Source organism: Rhamphochromis longiceps, linkage group LG5, assembly GCF_057381845.1.
Source record: "Rhamphochromis longiceps isolate RC_006_pf linkage group LG5, R_longiceps_female_GT1.1, whole genome shotgun sequence".
NCBI lineage: Eukaryota > Metazoa > Chordata > Actinopteri > Cichliformes > Cichlidae > Rhamphochromis > Rhamphochromis longiceps.
Window position 1 is genome coordinate 12,715,033 of NC_140561.1, and position 21,603 is coordinate 12,736,635.

At 40.3% G+C, this 21,603-nt stretch overlaps 1 protein-coding gene across 4 annotated transcripts; it reads right to left on the reverse strand.

Moving 5' to 3' along the window:
• Nucleotides 1-494: 494 nt before the first annotated feature.
• Nucleotides 495-20,976, reverse strand: sfmbt1 (Scm like with four mbt domains 1). 4 transcript variants are annotated; one of them, XM_085405907.1, is made up of 21 exons: nucleotides 20,824-20,976; nucleotides 15,436-15,496; nucleotides 14,021-14,115; nucleotides 12,905-13,148; nucleotides 12,120-12,208; nucleotides 10,021-10,273; nucleotides 9,217-9,314; nucleotides 8,934-9,035; nucleotides 7,644-7,803; nucleotides 7,418-7,500; nucleotides 6,641-6,767; nucleotides 6,267-6,380; nucleotides 6,039-6,081; nucleotides 5,874-5,941; nucleotides 5,627-5,766; nucleotides 4,315-4,424; nucleotides 3,769-3,959; nucleotides 2,169-2,347; nucleotides 1,857-2,081; nucleotides 1,304-1,432; nucleotides 495-1,109 (listed from the first exon to the last, which is right to left on the reverse strand). In XM_085405907.1, exons 2-21 carry the CDS (start codon nucleotides 15,458-15,460, stop codon nucleotides 969-971), a joined length of 2,616 nt encoding a protein of 871 aa, XP_085262033.1. In that variant the 5' UTR covers nucleotides 15,461-15,496; nucleotides 20,824-20,976; the 3' UTR covers nucleotides 495-968. The 4 variants fall into 4 exon arrangements, with proteins under 4 accessions (XP_085262033.1, XP_085262031.1, XP_085262034.1 ...); XM_085405905.1 differs by having other exon boundaries at nucleotides 14,021-14,166; XM_085405908.1 differs by having other exon boundaries at nucleotides 3,784-3,959; nucleotides 20,824-20,975.
• Between the last annotated feature and the right edge of the window lie 627 nt (nucleotides 20,977-21,603).

Below are 21,603 nucleotides of genomic sequence, written 5' to 3' on the forward strand. Positions count from 1 at the left end.
TGCTTGCAGTACAAAATCATTTCACATATTGAGACTTAAACCAGAGAGCCATAGTCTCTTAAGATCAAGACCCCATTTTACATTAAACATACAAATTTGGCATAAAGTATTCCATCTTAAAACTAGCAACGGATCTTGATATACATGTTGCATGTTTAAAATCTAATGCAGTCCCTGCAATGACTCAAACTATCGCTTCACAACTGGGCAGCAGACTCTTTGCATCGTCTAGTTTGATTTCTGAAGAAACGATTACTCTTTTTCTTTAATACACCGAAATACATTTTTGAAGACACTTTAAATATTCTCCACAGAAGTCACCAGATCAGAAGGCAGTTAATCTCACTTATTACTTAGTGAGATTATTACTTACTTATCCCATAGTATTACAATTTAAAAGCTTTGATCCTGTGGTATTGCCCTAAGCAGACTGCAAAGTATGATTAAATAGAACAAGAGTTCTAGAAGTGGCGCTAAGTCACTTTTTAAGTGGGTAAGAAAAGGGGGAAAGAAACAAAAAAAACAAACAAAAAAAACAGGTTCACAACACTCTGAAGATACAAATTAGTCAAACAGCATTAATTAAAATAGATACAGAAACCAAGCTCTTTTCTTTTTTAAACCTAAAGCAAGTCCTTGGTGATGGTTTATTTTGATGTCAAAATATGTTGAATTTAAGGAATTTATACTTATGTGTCTTTACATTTATTTGTGCCATCAAAGAGCCACAAGTTCCTTCCTTTGGGTCTTCTACTTTCTCAGCTGTCTTTCCCCCTCCCCAAGGATCAAGAAATGTTGCTTCGTCTATCATGTCCACGCAGGTTGTGGAATAGGAAGGATTCTAAATGAGGTCCAGTGTTAGGGGGGAACCCCACCCCCCTAAAAAAAAAAACAACAACCCATTGATTTTGAATGGATTAACACACAGAACAGGGTGCAGTCACATCCCACATCTGGTCCCCCGTCAGCTACGTAGCAAACTGCTGATAAAATGCCAGCTTGACCCGCTCGATGTGGTGGCACAGCTTGATGGCCGGTCCCAGCTTCAGGTCCATACACTCTTGCACTGTCGGGAGGTTCAGCAGCAGCAGCGCCTGTCCGTCAATCTCCTGCCAACACACGAGTTCATGTGAGATGCATTCTATATATAGCTTGTTTTTGGGTTAACACACGAGAAATGTTAAAATGTTTCAATTTCTAACCATGGATACAGTACAAGTGTATATATACACTTATTGCACTGAAGCAGAGTGAGCTCTTATCCCTAATGGCCACGGCCATTAAGTCTGAGTATTTTTCATACCTGATCCAAGAAAATCCTCGCAAGAGGCGCACAGTCAGTGGTCCTGATAAAACGAACCACATCAGTAACGCTCCACTCCAGGGGGCTGGTATCCAAACACAGTTTCTGAGGAGGCTCAGCTTTTGGCGTCTACAAACACATAGACAGTGTGAGTCAGACAGACTGAGATTTCCCTGCCAAAGACGAAAGGCTCGCAGCTCATTTTAACCCTTGCAATTGATGCTGAGACGGGTAGCAGACCTAAACCTTTCATTAAAGAAATAATAGCTGTGTAAAAGCAGTAAAAGGTCACAGTCAAACAGCCATTGGAGACATTTTTGTTTCTTTCAAGCAGCATAATGGGACAGACCGTAATGCGGCAGAAACACCTTTTAAAATGTTACTAAAATGGAAATGTTAGAAAGCACAAGACATTTATTTAGAGTGCAACTGGAGGGGCAGAGCGCAGAACAAGTGGAAAATCTTTGTGAACCTGCTGAGTATTAATTACAGATACACTGCTTGGAAACATAATTAGAAATATTGCAAAGCTCCTCTCTGTAATTTTCATCACCTTTGGTGAAGGGGGGCGGTTCTCATCATCAGAGAACGAGGGGGAGCGGGGTTTCCGGCGTCTGCGTGTCGGCCTGGGAGTCGCCGGCGGGGAAGGGGACGGTGTGGTGGGCTGAGATTTCCCAATTGACTGCTCTGAATCATCCTGGAGATCGTCCTGCATCTCAGAGCCAGAGTCTTCACTCAGGGAGTCATCCTCATCTAAATCTTCCTCCTCCCCACTGCCCTGTGAGCAAAAGGATGACAAGCGGTCACTTCACACAGTTCGTTTAACCTAAAGCTTAATGCAGAAGTAACATGAGTTCTGGGGTACCTGTGGAGAGCCGGCAGGTGTGTTGTCAACGGAAGCTGATGAGCGTCTCTTTTTATGGACAAAGAGCTGCTTCCTCCTCTTCCTCCTCCGCCCCCTTCTTTTCACTCCAGCATCCAGATTAGTTTGGCCTCCAGGTGGACGACCAACACGTTTACTCTTCTTCTTTCCATAGTAATATGCTGATGGTAAAACAACAAACCTGTTGTGTCATTATCATGTTGCATCTGGCATGTCTTATAGACTTGAATACACCACTGAAACAGATGGATATTAATCTGACTCTAATGCTTGTATTCTTAAACGCTCTCTATAAGAAAAGCACTGATAAACAGGCTGTTCAGTAGGTCTGAATGAGATGAAAAAAGAGAAAGCATAATCATTTGTCTGTTGCTATTGAATTGCATCAGTTAACCACAACACTGTGATGCAGCTGCAGTAAACATATCAGCAAATCTGTGGCTTTGTGCTTCAAAAAAAAGAAAAAAAAAGAAAAAAGTTTTACACAAGATCAAAGAGGCCAACCCTGACACCAATTTTCTACCAACTCTGTGTGCTCACTGAATACCCGCTAAGCCAAAAGGTTATTGCAAAATAAATAAATAAATTTCTCAGAATATTCACATTCAAGGCACAGATCATTTCTATTCACGAGCTACACAAATGAACTGAAGGTGAATAAGCTTTGGGCAAAATGAGAACAAGTTATGGAGCCATGAGAGCACCATAAAAAAAGAAAATTGTAAAAGGAAAAAAAATATTCAGAAATTACCAAATAAAAAAAATAAAATAAATTTATATAAAAATAAAAATATATCACTTAATTAAAATCTCTAAATACCTACATTTCCATATACAAGTTTTTTTATATATATATATATATATATATATATATATATATATATATATATATAAAAAACAAAACAAAACAAAACACATTTGCAAAAACAAACTGCCCCAAGAGATGGCAGACAAAAGAGGAGGAGACATGCACAGAACACACAATAATATTATTTTGGAGTGCAAAACCTCTTTAGTAGACAACTATGGAGCTCCACACATAACAAACAGATAATGAAAAGTAACATTAATCCTATAAAATTTAATATATGCGTTCTGAGACTTCTACAATTTTCAAAACATTAATTTCTAGCAATTATGTCATGGTTGGGGCTTTAGAGGTTTACACGTGCCACCACAATGCTGAGCATGTATTACAAATATTGGTTGGAAATGTTAGACATTCCGTATCACGTCTGCAATGGCGTTCCTTTTCCTGATAAACGCCACTGTATTCACAGTCTTTCAAATGCCAAATGCTGTCAGTTACAGAAACACGTTCTACTGGATTTCCACTGTATCACTGCATGATCTGAGTCTTTTATTAGCCGGGTAACGTCCAGATTGCACATATACTTTCTAATTCAATTAGAAATCTGTTGAGTTTTCTAATTGCATCTCAAAGAGTTTATAACAGCTGATCAACAAATACAAAGATTTCTAAGATATTATACATGAATATCAGAGGTTGTTTATATTGCCTCTCTAGCTATTTAAACAAACACTTCAGATGAAATGAGAAATAATTTTAAGTCTCAATGACCTGTTTGCCACCTACTGTATTTGGTCTTGGTGAGGACAGAGCAGTTCTCTGAGCAGTGCTCCAGAACCATGCGAGGTCCAAACAGGTTCGGGCAGCACTCTAACTTAATGCAGGTTTTCCTGCAGAAGTCTGCCACACGGTCTGCAGTACGGACTATTTCCACGGTGGCCCGGTAGCTCTTTCCCTTGTACCTGATGTTTAAAGAAAAGCAATGGTAAATGTGACTAATTTTCCACAAAGTGCTGGGCTGGAAAAAAAGTTTCAGTTACTCAAAACCAAAACCGCTTCGATATGTAATCTAACAAGATCTCGCCTTACAGAAACCTAGATGCTATCATCTTATTCACCACTTTACTGAAGTATTAGTGGGTTGCCCCTGATTCCGGTGTGAATACACCCATGTCTGTACCTATTTGTGCTTTAAGTACACTTTTAAACCAGCTTGTTCTGTCAAATATGCCAGCTGGAAGCACTTGTTCTATTCCTACAGGTTCTTCTGAAGAACTGAGTATTTTGAGTGAAGAATTAAATGACGCGTCTCCTCACTTTGCTTTGAGTGTCTCTCCATGGCCCTGCCAGCGGCTCTCCTGGTCCAGCTGCAGCTCTCTCAGCACACGGCTGGGCTTGTAGGCCGAGTTTATCAGCAGAGTCAATACCTGGAGACGAGATGAAAACGATGAAAAGAATTTGTTATTTTATACTTTAGTAGCACTATGTGTTTTCTCTTAACATCAAAAATCCCTAATCAGCCTGAGACAAGATTTTTGCTGTACAGTATAACATTGTGTTGTTAACTAATAGGCATAATTTCACTAGTTTCTGAGGAAACACAACGAGCTGAACAATTTCAGAACCTGGGTCTAGCTGTGCTATACAGTGCTTTGGGTGAAATCCTAACTTGATTATACTCACAGTGACAAAGCTGCCACCTTTAATTTGGCATTTACATTTGCAGTGTTCAGTATGACAATTTAGGACATTGCTAACACTGACTAATTTGCACAAAAGAAAGATGTAACGCAGAACAATGGCTACTGCACACGTTTTGAAGGATTCTATTTCTGGAAGTGAATTCCTTATTCATTTTCTCCATTAAACAAAAAATAAAAAATGAAAAAATCCTTGTACCAAGAGTTTCAAGCCTTGAACCAATCCAACCAGCTACGAGGTGAAACATGACAATAAAAATAAAAAAATAAAATAGAAATAGAAATAGAAAAGAGGCCAGGCACAAGACTGTGCAGATAATTACTTTTACTGGTGAAAGAATTATTAATCCCATAACCCCTGATTCCACAGCAAATTACTTCCTGACCCTTGAGTGCTAAGTGTCCATTTTTTATATGGCTGGACATTTAGTAGTCTGTGTTGTGTATATGTAGTAAACTACAGCATAGTTGCATGGTTATTGGTAGAGTGATTTATTCCTGACTGTAATCACCGCTCTCACAGTTTCTGAAGTTTGGTGTTCTGGCATTTGGTGGGGTTTAAACATTGCTATGGTAACAGCAACCTCCACCAATCAGAGTCATCACTGTTTTGATTGAGGATTGTGGGTAAAGTAGTTCCACAGCATCACAATAAAAGATGTTTCTGTTAAAACAAGGCGGATATACATGCAGACTTGTGGTTTCCATTGAAACACTTTCCGGCATTTCATAATGCTGTAGCTTGTCCTAAATCTGCTTTGGATGTTTGCAACTTTATGGCTCATAATAAAAATCTCTATGGAGAATATGGATGGGATTTTTACTTCTGGAACGCATTCGCTTTGTTGATATTTGGTCATATAACAATGTTTTGGATATCAAAATGGCTAAAATATCTGACATGTCACCAGCTGACCAAGCCTTCTCACCTCTTTGAGCACGAGGACGCAGTTTCCAGGGCCGATGAACTGAGGCAGCTCAGCGATGCGTCCCTTGTTAAGGTAGGGCCCTGAGAAACAGCGGTGGTTGAAGTAGATCTTGGGACAACAGTATTTCCCGTTGCCCTGCCCTGCACACGTTCACACAAGAACATATATATGATGGAACCACCACAGTAGATAAGCAGCAGACCGAACGTAATATATAGGGTCTTAAAAACTGATCAGACAAACTGACCTGTCTCCGACTGGTTTGTTATCTGCTGCTTGACAGTGTCAGGTGATGAAGACTTGGGGGGAGTTCTGCTGTAAAAGGATGAAAATTAAATGAGATGTTGAAAGGCTGTTGAGCTTAGTCCACTTTACCACCAATCACACACCCCACCCCTCCTCTCATACTTACTGTTTCTCTGGCTGCACCACAGCAATCTTCTTTTCTTTCTCAACTGAAAAGCAAGGAGAGATTAACGTGTGCCCGGATGCACTGATTTTCATTGCTATTTATTCCAACGTCACGATAAAATGAAGATCGTATTTTGTTTCTATTTGTGTTCTTAGTAAAAGGCTTATTCAAGCTGCTGGGTAACCACCACTACCATGAAACTCTACAATGATGAGTCATGTTGTATACCTGAGGGCTTAATAGGGTAGACAAGTGGATAGCCATTTGTCTCACACCAGCTGACAGGAAATATATCGAGTGAGTCCACATGAACTATCAGCTCTGGCATGGGCTGCTTTAGACCTGTACATGGAATAAAAATATAAATAGTAGGACAACAAAAATAAATAATAGACAAGAGGAGTACATACAAAACAGGAGGAAGGCACACAATAGAGAGGCACAAATGAACTTTGCCTTTTGCGTAATTAGCTGCAAATTTGTTTTCTGCTGCCATTCAAATACTATGTCAGCATTTTCTTCTTAAAACAGCAGAAAAAAAACTGTGCATATTGTAATTGTTCATTTGAATCCATCTACTAAAGTTTCAGTAGTCATCTCACCTTCAAGGCTCAGCCAAATGTATTGCCCTTTGACCCGGGTGACTGTGGCCACGTGAATGTTCTCAGGTGATAGTGGGTTGACAGCCTCTAGTTTCATGGCCTCTTTGAAGCTGTGCTCACACTGCTCCTGGGAGGTAAACAGAGAGAGCTGTTTCACGGCGAGGGAGGATGGCTGATGGTTAGTTTTTGTGAAATTTGTCCATTAGGAAAACAACATGCTGAGTCTCCCGTAAAAAGCAAGAGAAGTCACAGTGGGTCACCTGCTCTACAACCCCATTACACAGTTGGGATACATTTCATCACTGGTATCCGATTATGCCGTCAGTCACATGGCTAAACTGAAAAGTGTAATTTCTCATATTTGGTCATTTATGACAGGCAAAAGGGAAAAAACAGAATAAGCAATGACACAATCAAGGAAAACCAATATTTCCACTATTTGTTATCTTTTTTATCTTCGCTTCCTGCAGTCTCTCTCAAAACTATATCAGAAAAATGTTTTATTGAACTATTTTCTCCCCTTTCCTCAAATTTTTAACTTAGCCTAGTTTTTAGATGCACCATCATGTAAATAAACAACATTATTTTATTTAAACTCAATTCATATAAAAAAAAATAACTAACAAACAAACAAATAACCCTCAATTCAGAAGCATGAATAAATAGTGAGACCCAAGTTTTTCTTTTTTCTTTTAATCATTATTTTTCTGGTCAGTAATCTGCAAGACAGATGGCTAAAAAAAAAAGAAAGAAAGAAAAGAAAAAAGGTTTACTTACAGTTGGGAAGCAATGTTGAGGAGCAGCTTCAGCTTCACACTGTTTCAGGTAGTCTGCCCAGTCAAAGTCTGGACCCTGGTATCCTGTGCATGATACAATAAACACCAACAAGAGAAGGAAATAAGGCAATTTAGAGAGAAAGCAAGACAGCACAAACAATCTCACCACTGTTATCATGAACTGTCTGATTTCAAGTTGTCAAAAAGTGATAAGTGACAGAACAAACCTGGTGGGGGGCTGAGTGGGAGCCCGTTTTTGAGGCTCCACTGAGCAGGGAAGATCCCCGGACTGTCTCTGTGACACAGGAAGGATCGCCCAGCACTCTCTGACTCCTCAATATCACAAAGGTTGTCCATTGTCACCAGGAAGTACTGCTCATTATACACCTGGAATATACAACACCGGACCCAGAGACTGTCAGATGTTTTATCTTGTAGTCACACTGAGCTGGTTGAGTTTTTAGCAATTTAGCATTTCTAATATGATCTATTGTTTCAGGCACATGTAAGCATGTTGGATAAACATTTTTTAACGGAATAAAGACATTTTTAACTGAATAAAGACAGCATGGACACTCTGGGTGCTTTGTGAGGCTCCCCCAAAGTCCTCTGGTTTACATGTCCTTCCCTCTGCTTATATTATTTTATGCCAGTGGGCTTATTTTAAAAAACCAAACAGAAACACTCAGATTTTTAGCTCTGATAGAGCAGAGCAGCCACACTTCTGTGTAAAAAGATCAACCTTTTCACAAGTTAGAACCTGCTGCCCAAGATGCTGCAGAACACGTTGCAGTGATGAGTCACTTTCACATATAATTTAAACACTGGAACTCGATCTGATAAAATTTAAGTTTCTTCCCTGTACGCAGGTTTGCAGACGTGAGTAAACGAGGGGCCATTAGCTGTGCTTAGCAGAAAAGCAGGGAGAGCCCATCATCAAAGCAGACCATTTTCTTAGGAATCTACTGTAGAGAAATATTTAGCATTTTTTAAATGACAGCATTTTGTGCTGTTAAAATTTGAGATTATTTCACATACAAATATTAAAGTAAAATGGCATCGCTGCCCAACTCAAGCTAACTACAAGGAAGCTTTCATTCTGGCATATGAAACTCTGTTGTTACATTTGGCTGCATCCCCGGTGTCTGAAGAGGAAAGACTGAGAATAGTGCAATAATAATAATAATAATAATAATAATAATAACAACAACAGTGTATTGAATTGTTTTCACACTGCACATATAACAATAAAAAGATAAAAGTAGTGCTGAGCTGATGAAAAAATGATTGATTATTGATTGTGTTACATATATTGTTGTAACATATAAAGAAAATAATGATTAAGAATAGTACATAGTTTAAAGCGTTTTCTATTTCCTGCTCTGAAATAGAAAGTGGATGGCAAGCCAATAACTCGCTGTAAGTTGAGTTTCACTGCAGTACGATAGCAAATAAATTCTCAGTAAACAGAAGCAAAACTGAGCACAGAAGACAGATTTAATGGGAAATTCCGTTACCCTGGTGACAGTTGCAGGCCTGATGGAAATGGGAGCAGCAGGGTCAACAGCTTCTAGTTTCATCCCTTCTTTGAAACAATGAGCAGAGATGGCAGGTTGATCCTGAGACAAACAAACGCTTGTATGAAGAGCCATTTCCAAAAGCCTTGGTCTTAAAAATCTTTCAGCACCCGATTTGGAGAATGTCGCTTTCAGTTAAGCATAAATATCAAATGTTAACTCGTGAATAAACAGAGGAATGTTCTGCTCGGGAAGAACAAATAAAGAGCGCAGTTGACCGTACTTTAGTTAACTCTGCAGTCAGAGCTTCATCCTGAGGCAGGTCACTGATCCTCTGTCTCACGTCCTCCCACTCCTCCTCTGTCCGCAGACCTAACAGATCTGAAACAAAGACCAACTGTTAAAGATAACTGTGGTAATGTTTGATTATCAAGGGCATGCTTTTGAATTTGACTAAATAAACACAAAATATAAAGCAGTACTTGGTAAAACACAGCCTGTATGTCAGCTTGGTCTGTAGCTGGACCTTTAAAAAGTTGCTCCCAGTTAATTAAACAAGGGAAGCAGACAGAAATTAAATGGCTGAAATCAAATTACTGCTTTTGAAAAAAAAAAATACAATAAAAACATCTTACGAAGAAGAAAAAGTAATCTAAAAAGATCTAATTAACTCCTTTTACTAACATTGTTCTGTATCTGAGCTATAAAAAGGGTGGTATTAAAATAAATGAAGACTTTTGGTGGTACTAGAAGACAGATCAGTAAGGATAGAGCTACAGCCTCCAGTGCCAACAAACTGTATCCACTTCAAAAGTATTAGCAGTGATCTATCAAATCCTGCATGGAAAATTAATTTCAAGGTCTAGCAGGAAGTACTGAGAAGTTTTGTTGCTGGGCCAGTGTATAGAAAAATAATAGAATTACACTTGATAATTAAAATGCATTCATATAGTTCGTCCACGTGTCCTTTCTTCTAAACTGTCACTAATGCATGCAATGGCACTTTGCTCAGAAACCTATAGATGAAGAAGAAAGGAACTTCCTTTACTTCTGGAAATAAAACCTGTCCCATGTCGATGCCACTGACCTGAAGGAGGCCTGAGGGTGCAGCCGTGCTCTTTGGCCCAGCCGGGTGGGTGTAGGCGTGGGTGGAGATAAAAGAGCCAGAGAGTTGCGGGTGTGTCTGGGAGACCCTCTGTGCCTATAAGCCGCAGTTTCAACCTTCCTCCGACATTTTCCTCCACCTCAGCAGCCCAGGCCAGCCCCGGGTCAACGCTATCCTGGAGCTCCACGTAGCAGCCCGCACACAGGAGCTCCACTGGGTCTCTGCCACGCTGGGGCTGGAAAGGGGCCAGGAGTGGTAAATGGAAAGCCCATAGCACACTAACACAAACACACATGAACACACGCCTAGACAAGGAGAGGAATTTGCAGTGGAGAGAATGCACTGCATGGCTAAGTGGCAGAACTGAAGCACGGTGACTGAAAGCTAACTAATGGATGTGAAGAATTTCACAGGCTGCTCCTACAGTGTATTTGCTTCCAGCAGCACATCATTCATGGTGTAAACAAAAGCTCAGAGCCTTGTGTTTTGTATACTTCAGACTTCAGCAGATAAAATCTTATTTAGTTCAAGCTGAGATGTATTCTAATGTTGATTTTTTTATTATGGCTCTTAGAGATATAAATCTAAACTTAAAATACAGATAGGAAAATACAAATAACTAAGTAGCAACAGTGATGAATGCAATATCATTAAAATTTAAAAGCAATTCATCTCTAACAACTGCCTTATTTCTGTGCCCGTTTCCTATCATAAACACTCAAAATATTCAGAGATACTATATTGTGAATACAGACCCCAAAGTAGAAAATCAATGCAGCAATCTGATACTGAGAGTTCACAAAGACGGAAAAGGATAGAGGAAGATCAGGGGAAAAAATTATTGGAACACATTTCCACAGTAATCAGAAGTTACAGAATAAGCCAAGAACCACTTGTACAAAAAGAACTTTAAAAGAAGACTTGGCACAGAGTTTTTGAGTAGAAATGAGATGCTCTGCAACAGCTCAGACAGTGTGAAGCACGCTGTGCTGATGTCAGCTTTTATGGATACCAGCCAAGAAAAAAAAAAATTCCCCTGCTTGCTCTTTGGCACAAAATTAAAAGATTAAACTGTGCTAAAGTGCACAAAAAAGCCTTATTAATAATAGAAGCGCATTCTTTGATCAGATGAGACACAAGATAAATTTGTTCAGATGGTTTCCAGCATGGCTGGCACGATCCTGGCCAAGAGTACCACAGTGAAACCAAAGTTCTGACCGCGAAGCAAGGGAGGTGAGAGTGTGATATGGGGCTGCGTGAGGCAAAGTCTGTTTGGGATGACATTTATAGATGAATGCCTGTGGATACACTGCAACACTGGTTGATAGGTTTTACATAATATTTGCAGGAGAGACATTTTCTAGCTTGACAACAATCAAAGGCAAACTGGCCAAAATGTAACAAATAAAATAATCACAGAAAGAGTTGACAGAAGAGGTAAATGTGGATGTCACAAAGGTAGAAGAGAAACTCTGCGAGCAAAGCACAGCTTAAAAAAAAGAAAAGTCTCTGAAGGATGGCATTTCTCCACAAAAACTGGAATTGTCCATGTTGAGGGAGTCTGGCATCAGAAATGAAGACAGAAAAGCTAAGAAGTGGGAAAAAGGAAGAAAGACACTGACTTCTGCTGCTTTAAATTCCTTCTGCTGGGCCTGAATTTTAATATAGTAAATCTAATTTGTTACTTTGTAATTTGGAATAAGCTCTAATATTACCCCATTACTTTCAAAGGTAAGTCAAATATTGAGAGAGGATCTCCTCTCGGCTGCTCCCTTTATCGGTTATCACAGCTGATCACCTGCCTCCGTCTCTCCACATCCCTGGCAGCTCTATCTTCAACATCCCTTCCCTAATATATCCACAATTCCTCAACTGCCCGTCTAATGTGAGAGGATGTAACTTGTAATTATCTGACATTTAGGTGATATGACACATGGGAGTGCACAGTGTGTGCCGTAAATTTGCCCTGATAGAGGAGACTGTTGTTGGCACGGGTGGGTACCGAAATGCCAAAAGCTAACACCCCACCCTGGGTGTGAGTAGCCTTTTGGAAGGACAGCTGCTTCCTTCCCCTGCCTTACCAATTCCAGCAGGCTGGCAGGTGCGCTGCACTCCTCAGCCAAGGCCTTTTCCAGCAAAGCCTCCCAGTCCTGATGCTTCTCACGCACACCTGAGGTGGATGATTCACACACACCATTTAGTTTATTAACCAAAAAAGCTGGTGGTCTTTAGCATTACACACATCCCAATTCTAATTTTTCCTCACACAGCTGCTTTGAAGCATCACATCAATTATAAAACAGAAAAAAAAAAAATACTAGCGGGATCATATACTGAAGGTGAGATGTTATCTTAATCAAACTTTCATCTGTGTCATCTACCACATCCCATAATGGTAAATCAAGTATTTGGTTTTGTTTTGTTATGTTTTCTGTTTATACACACAAGTATCAAGGTTTTTTTTAATCTCCATTAATGTAAAAAATGCACAAGAAAAAAGTTAATTTCCTTCAGTGTTTCGCCTACCCATTTTGTGGGAAATCTATTTTTCATGAAGCGAGAACATCAGAAGGGAAACCCCAGTGTTTCACCTTTGGGCAACTGTGCCAGCAGCACATCAGGGGAACAGAAATATTCATTACTTAAATCTAACTGATGAACAAAAGTCCAATTGCCTAGTTGAGTTCCAACATTAAATTACATTTTGGCATGAAAGAAAACCCCCCAAAATCTTACATTGTCTCTGCAGAGCTCTCTCCATTTAAAAGACAGAAAGGTTACTTGACTGTGATTTATGAGATCAGTCAGCTCTAACTATGCGTCCCACAATTCAAAAATCACGATGCCAACCCCAGCAGCGCCTCACCTTCAGGGGGCCTCATTGTCTTGTCGTGCTGCCGGCTCCAACCCAAAGGGTGGAGGTCTGCCGTCATGATGTCACACCAGAAGTCTGCACGGCGGTCATCCTGGTATCCCTCGTAACGTAAAAGCAGCAGCTGTCCACATGTGGTGATGATGTTTGCCACCCAATAAGGGCTGTCAGCCTCAGAGCGCACACATACCTCCAGCTTCATGCCTGGAGTCAGCCCTGTCTGCAGGCCCTGGTCCACCTGAGGGGAGAACGGAAAACAGGAGGTCAAATCAACATAAGAGAAAATACTTTTATTCTATTGGTTTTCATCCTAAATAAATCTACCTACCAGCTTTCAGCTTAAGTAACATGGGTTAAAACACTAGTTTTATGAGAGAACACAAGGACTCTCCAATTGTTTGATACAAGTAACGTATCCAGAGAACACAGGGTTGGATTAGGTTTCTTTAAAATGAGCACAAAGCACATGGAAATATTTAGTCATATAATCCACTGGATTGCAAAGAACATGTGGTCAGATTTCTTTGGATTACTTCAAAACCTGACCCACAGTTTTCCTCAACATCTCCAAACCTTTTCAATGCATTTTGCATATTACAGCTGGTCAAATCAAAACAACCTCAAAAAAAAGGCGCTGCAGTATGGACTGCCCATATGTGAGGCACATGTTTGTAATTAGTTAATAGAATTAACAAGAGTTACTATGAAAAAGGGTTTAATTTTCACTCACATTTACTTGCTTTGGTTATCTGACAACAGAATAACTTAAGTTGCGCCTATACAGGAAGTAACTTGTAACAATGTAACAGCTAGAGCCAACTTTACACTAGTCGGGAAAGAAAAAAATGGTGACAGTGGTGACTCTGTTGTTACTACAAAAAGAACATTCAGACATGGTGCTGACTGCTTGTTTTCCTCATTCTATGCCTTCTAGCACATTAATGAAACACCATATGGGCAGTTTAAAAACTTCAATTTAAATTTTAATATGACATTTGACCCCACCAGTCTCTCTGAAGACTTTACACAGAAGCTATGTAATTCATCATAAATAGCTAGCACAAGTTTATCCAGAAATGTGTGTAAGCTGTCAAGGTTGTCGACACCCACATGTTTGAAGCTGTGATGGGGCACAGCCACGGCTTCAGTCTCCTCCAGGTAATCATCCCAGTTAAAGTCAGGAGCATCCTGAGCAGAGTCTCCATCTGGAATGCAAACGCATTTTTCTTCATGAACCTGCTTTCCAGCATTTTGTCCTACACAGGAATGCACAAATATCCACGGGTCACTTGCAGTTTTATATATATTTTTGGGTTGTTGTTTTTTTGGGGTTTTTTTTTCCATATTTATTTTGAGCACAGTCCTTGTAGCTAACCATTTCTTGTAGGAATGTTTTTTGTTGTTTGTTGAGTCACTTAACAGCAAGCATTAAAGATAACAACTGGAACACAAGGGATGATGTAGTGCTGTGTCTACGTACTAGCAAGAAACCAATTTAAATGGGGCCTTTGTTACTAGTAGCCTGTTGCAAAAATGCATACAGGAAAGGAGGTCCAACAGTGAATGTCTGCATCCATCTGTAAAACATGATGGAGGTTCTGTCATAGTGTGGGACTGCATTTCAACCACTGGTGTTGGGCAACTATCAAAATTGCTGAAAAACCGCTTACTGGCAAAAGCTTCATTTTTCAGCAATGACAAAGATCCCAAACACACTGCCAGTGCAGTAAACTGGATAGCACCTGGGCAGAAAAACCATATCAGTCATGGATTGGCCCGGACCTCAGCGTGGGATCATCACGAAAGATTAAAAGTCAGCCAACATCCAAAGAGCTTTGAATCCCCTTCAAGAAGCACAGTTATTAAAGCTTTTGTATTTTCTAACTAGTTTCTGTTTCTATTTCGTTTTGACTTTCTGTTTTCAATTCAGTTCAAGTACATTTCCAGAGTGGGCTTGTTTGTGTCACTTAGTTTTTATTGTTGGAAAATTATCGGTTTGCTGTTTCATTTTCATTAGTTTCAGTTTTTTTACGTATTATGTATGGAAGGCACATGTCAGGCATAAGTAAAATCAAAAACTAATACAGAACTTTTTAAAAGCAATTGACTCGCAGACAAGTCTCAATAAACATTTCCATGACAAATATTGCCTACTGACAAAGACTAAAACTAAGGATATTTCTATATTTGAATTTGAATTTAGTTTGTTTTCCAAATTCACACAATTGGTTCGGTTAATTTTCTGTTCTACAAATGTCTATTTTTTTTAGTTAATTAAAATGTGCCCCTTTTCCACCTCTAATATTTCCTCATATACTATATTTACATTAATTTTTGTCCATGTTTAAATGAATCGCTGCATCTATTAACACTTATCTAGCTCAATATAAAGCAATGAGGGGTCACTCCAGACTTTTGTGTAGCCAAACTGTTATTTTAAATGTCAATTATGGTTTTGAATTTCATAATCAAAACCTCCCTAAACTTTTTGCCTTTCACACATTTGTTCACACAATTGTTCTTACCAGACACCAGTGTCTCCTGGCTCATGCTGGTGCCCTCACGGCCAACTAGGACTCCAAAACTCTGGCAGAAGAGAGAATGAAACACAGAAATGAAAACAGTGCACTCATCCAGGCTCCAAATAGTCATCTGTGGCACACCACTGTTATGCCTATACCTTTATTTTAACACCATCTATATCATTATAATATATAAACATCGGTATCAGTTAACAGCATGTAAGCCACTCGCCATAGACAATAGAAAGCATCACAATGGCAGGCAGAGAAACCTGCATTACTGGGTCAAACAGCAGACATAAGACAAAGAAAATTCAACAGCATTAATTTGCAAACTGTGCTTCAAAACAAAAACAAAAAAGAATTTGCATTAGTTTGAATCCCTGAGCCATTTGAAAATCAAGGACTGCTGCCTCTTGATAATCAGGCTGCCAATGTCTTTAGAGAAGATCTAACATTAATATTCAAAGTGCTTCTATCTGGTCCCGGACTTACCAACTAAGTAACGCACCAGATGGTACGATAGCTGGAAAATATATGTAGCTATGCTAATCTCATCCAACCTCACCTCTCTACTTGTGAAACTCATTTGGGTTCTTCTTTTTAAAACCACAGTCATATGCCTTTTCCTGCCCAATGTGAAAACGAACAAACGCATGAATGCGGACTCGCACGTCAATCTCGGACACATGAAACCCAACCCAGGGCATTGTGAGAGCCAGATGAAATAAGTTAATACAACAAGAGAAGTGGCATGAATGAGAAAGAGCGGAGCGCTGGGCGTGACGATGGTGGAGAGCACGCTGTATGGGATGCTGAGTAGAGCTTGTCTGTCACTGCAGCTCCATTCAGGCGCCCTGTCAGCCCGTCTTTGTCACATCTGATGTCTCTATTAAAACCAAGGCCGCCATCAGAAGCCACCCCCTCCCGACCGCGGGACTACCACTGCGACCCCCGTGCTCCGCCGGGACCAGTGCCGCCTTTCACCCGCGACCCTGTCCCTTACTCGATCTGCCTTTTTCCCCCTCCCTCCAGCACATACACAAACACGCAGCAGAGGACCTCATTGTCCTGGGGGGGCCAGGGGGTTGCACACTCCTTACACCAGAGTGGAAAAAGAGCAGTAGAGATAGGAGCAGAGCTACAAGCCTTTAGTAAAAAAGCTATATTCCAAGGGGTCCTAGGGGCCTCGTTCTAAACTGATATCTCTTTTTTTATTCTGTACTTAATTAAAATTAACATTTTGATACAACAGATAAAGAAAAACAGAACCCTAAAAAGGGTCTCACAAACTCAAACAATGATAATGCATTATGTCCATCACCATCCATAATGACATCACACAAATGTAGCACCCACTTTATGTAAACAGTCTGTTTTTCTCCTTTTCTTGAGAAACCTGCATCTCTAGTGCACCCTTTCCATCACAAAGATTTCTATGTCCATCCAGTGCTTAGGGACTGGAGCCTCAGATTTCTTTGCATTTCTTTGTAACTAGAAATAAGCACAATTTTACACAGATCCCAGGCTGTTCTAACAACTACACTTTCACTTATTACACAGAAACACTGTCAGACCTGTGACTCATTGGACACTTCATATCCAAATATCTTTTAGACCGCTTTATTTTTCCTTTAATTAGTTGATTATTGTTATTTTTTTTAAATATCAGAATTTTTGGATTCTGATACTCACAAAGCTAAGGGAATGATTGACATTATTGTGGCTGCAGCATTTCTAGCATTTCTGCAATAAAGAAATTACATTTTTCTCAGTTTCTTCAAGTTCAGTGATTAATGATGTGTGCTCAACAATGAGTCCTCCTGTGAGGAGTCTGCTGGTGCTTCTTTTCCTCATTTTGCTTAAACACGTGAGGTATTTTCCCTTTCTGCTTCTGAACACCCTGTCAGTTTGAAAACTGTTTTCTTGATGACTTTTACACCCTTCAGTCAAACAGCGAGTGCAGCGCTCATCTCAGATCAGTCTTATTTTATTGTTCATATATGAAGAAGTCTGTGTTTTCTAATTGAAATTCTCTTTTCGATTGCTTCATTTTTCCCTCCAAGCACGCGAGCACAATACCTTGATAATTTTGTTCACACATGGAGGATTTTCAGGTAACATTTACGTTCTGACGACGTGAGTTTGCATTAAAAGTTCCTCATGCTTCCTGGTCACTGGGACCCCTTAGAGGATAAATTTTTAAAGTACTCGCTCAGAATCCTAACCCTGATCATGCAAATACGTACCACTAATTATACCCTAAAAGCCACAGGAACTATTTTGTTCTAAAACTGTTCAATGTAATGACTTGCAAATTTAAATTTTCAATGTAACCATGTTTTACCACTTACATTTTTTTCACATTATAGCCATTTTGCTCAAACTGCAGTTAAAAGTCAGCCTGACAGGATTAAAGCTCACCTTGGCTGTTTTCATGGCTTTATTCGCTAGCACCCGAAGACACGATATATTTTAAAGTCTTGTCAAATCAATTGCTAAAATATTTTGCAAACTAAGGGCTATGGTTTTTCTAAGAACGGATACTCTGTACTGTAGTCTGAACAACTTCCCTATTACCTTCTTGGCACAACTTGTTTCCTTTAGCCCCTAACGCTGAGATTTGTGAGGTTTCTGTATTGCCTTTCCTATCTTTCCATCTTGTTTGCTAGAAATAGAAGCATCTACATGGAATCTTACTTGAGCTGTGTAAAAATACACCCACAAGCAAGGCAGAGACATCCAAATTCATGTCATTCCCATTCTCTTTTGTGCCTACATGAAAGACCCAAACCTAAATACAGTTATGTCTAGCGCTGATTTTAAAAGCACCATAGGGAATGCAGTGAAGGAGACGTATGGACGTTTTTCTTGAGACCACTAGTTTTAAATTATACTGTATATAATTATGTAGATCTTTTATTTTATGGTACTTGTTGCATTTTTTTTTTTTGATATTTTGGAGTTTGTATGGCTGCTACCTTGGCCAGATTTGGTCTCAATAGGATTTTCAGATTAAATAAATACATTTGACAAAAATCAAACAACATAAAACTGAATCATGTTTTCTTGAACAAATAGGAGGACGTCAGCATTTGAGAATCACTATGAGTGGAACATGGATACATTTCCCATGCAGTTGGTTATTTCACAGGGAATTGTTGAGTCCATGAGGCGCAGCACTTTTGCTGTGTAACTGCCACAGCAGACAGGAAGAAAAGCAACTTCCCCTGTTTCATATAAAGTAAAGTGGTCTGTGTGGACCACAGCTCTGCCTGAATCTTTCTACAGCCAAGACTCTGACTGAACCTGAAAGAGAAAGAGCCAAATGCACACACACCCACAACTGACATCCACACTACATCCTCTTTACAAGCACTCACCGAATCATACTCTCATCAGCACTTAGCATGCCACTGAGCGTTCTCAATAATGCCTTTCAGGGCCTCTGATGTCTCGGGGAGGGAAACGCAAACCAACTAAATAAGTCTTTACACATTGTGTGGCTTTTCTAGAACACAATCTGCTTTCGATACAATTAAATTAGTCACTTCCCCAAGCACTATTAAATGTCATCCACCAGTGACTGAAAATGTATTTCTACAGTTAGCAGCCCACACTCTGACCTTCACAAAACCTAAAACGTATCTGTTGCATTTGGTATAAATTTACACCTGTAATGCTATCAAATCTTTCATGGTTTCTTGCAAACCAGAGTTCTGTTGGTGGTGTTCAAACCAATGAAATGTGACAAATAAAAAAATAATAATAAAAAAAAATCACCAGCAACAAAGCCATCTGGAAACTGTGACAGCCCACCATGCTCTAAATAACCCAATGTGTTAATAGGAGCATTTTATGTGGTAAAAAAAATAAACTGTGTACAATGAAATATGAGGTTATGTTAAATGCCAGGAGGTGTTGCAGTAGAATAATTTCACATCACAAACAGAATGATCCTCTATTGAGTCTACAGAGGCAGAACTGTCTGACTGATACCTCTTGGTTCATGACACGAAAGCCACACGGTTTATAGGTCAATAATAATAGCACAATAGGAAAGCGAGAATAGTTTTGGTTTTAGGCGAAACCACCTTTAAAGGGCTAGCACATAAGGTTGAAACTCTATGTCATTCTTGATAACGCATCTTAAAACGATACCATTAAATTCACAACAGCAGCCTTTTTGGTTGTTCCTCAGACACCACCCCCCATCACCAAACACACACCTCTCACCCTCCGAGGCGATTTAAATAACTTCAGACACCCTGACATCTTCAATGTGGAGGTAATGGTTGTAAACAAGAGCCCAACAAATAAGAGTTGGCCTGCTCCTGTAAATCACTGCGACATCCCAGCGAAACCTGCGACAACTACACATCCAAAGAAGAAGAAAAATAAAGAAGAAGAAAAAGAAGAAGGGGGAGGAGGCAAAAAATGGAAAAGACCAATTTCCTCAATACAGCACGCTTAAATAACACCTATTTCCTTCAGGTGCTCGATTTAGTTTCAGTAAAGGCTGCTCGTTGCACAGCGGCACGTCAACCCGAGCAACCGCTGCCAGCCAGCGGATCACTCAAGTTGCACAATAGGGAAGTTAAGGGGGCTGATGAATAATAGGGTGCATTAAGTGAACGGTGAATCTGACGGGAAAGCGCAGACATTTCGAGCATCATCTCGTTTATCCGCGTTAAAAAGCTAGAGGAATTTAAAAAAAAAAAAAGAGAGAGAGAAAGAGGGATTGGGGGGGGGGGGGGGGGGGGGCAGTTAGTTTATGCAGCCTGCTTGGTGGTAGCAACACAAATCGGATGAGGTCGTGCAACCTTCATTATGCAAGACTTAAACACGGTACAAATATACGGAGTTACACGAGGGCACATCCATGGACACTTCCACACGGTCCTTGAACTGTAACTAGCTTAAGATTGCGCCGCTTTTTCCGACTAACCGCAGCATTCAGAGAGAGGGAGAGAGAGAGATGGGCCATCAACGCAATGGCTTTGCAGAGAGAGAGAGAGAGAGAGACTACAGCGCCAACGGTCTAACTTTCACACTGAGCGGAACATGACACAGGCAGCCGGAGAAATGTGCTCAATTTCCGTGTAATAAATTAAAAAAAACACGAGGGTAAGCGTGTAACAGCCGTGCGGGACTCCTCGGACACATGGTTTAAAACCGCCTGTGTCCGAGTCAAGTTACTGAACGTCACGGCTTGAGCAATAAGAGCAGGCTGACGAGCAATAAGGGCGCTTACACTCGACCGAACCCGACTCATCTTTTTGAGAGACGGGAAAAAAGGCGAATGCGCCACCCCAGCACAAAACATCGCCAGGAATTTGTGCGCAACAACGCGTACCAAGTGAATATTTAGTCGCAAAATCGGCCCCTTACCGCTAAGTAGTTTTTCCAAGTCGCTTTTTAGATGCCGTTCCTCTCCGCCTGCTTGCTCTCAGCAGCGTTAGCGTAGCGCGAATAAAAAGCCGAGGCCCCGGTGGGACGTTTCACAATAAAACCGCCTTTACGAGCCACCGCTTTACAGCCGTTGCCCGGGCAACGAGCGGGGCTTTTGCTGTGACGAGGATTAATCCGCAGATACTTCCGGCTTTGTTTCGGCAGCGTGCCGTTAGCTTAACGCAGTTCTCGTTCACGACCTCATTCCAATATGGCACGAGCGGCCACTGCGCATGTTCTGCCGCCTATATGCCTCTGAGCCTGGCTACATCACACTGACTTCCATCTTCACACACACAATAAAAATGACACACAACAGGAGTGAAGACTCAAATCTATAACACAAAAATAAAAGAAAAAAAGCTAAATGTTTGCCGTGTTCGTACAGAAGGGGAGGGTCAGCCTCACCAGCCGTTAAAGGGCTTCTTTTATACCCAGCGGAATCAACACTTAGTTAATGGCTGAGCCGGAATTAATTGCACGTATAATCGACACAATTTCGATAAGTGGAATAGGCTTCTTTTTCTGCTACAAAAGACAAGCAATTCATTCTGTATTAAAGTAGGCTATCGGCTGTGTTATTGAAGATGACCTCGAGTTGATTTATTTCCATTCACTGTAATATCTGTTAAGTAAATAAAATAAGCTCACAGACAATGCCTGACATACGTCCCGTACTTTTAAAATGGACAATCACACTGAAGGATACAATTCTACGCG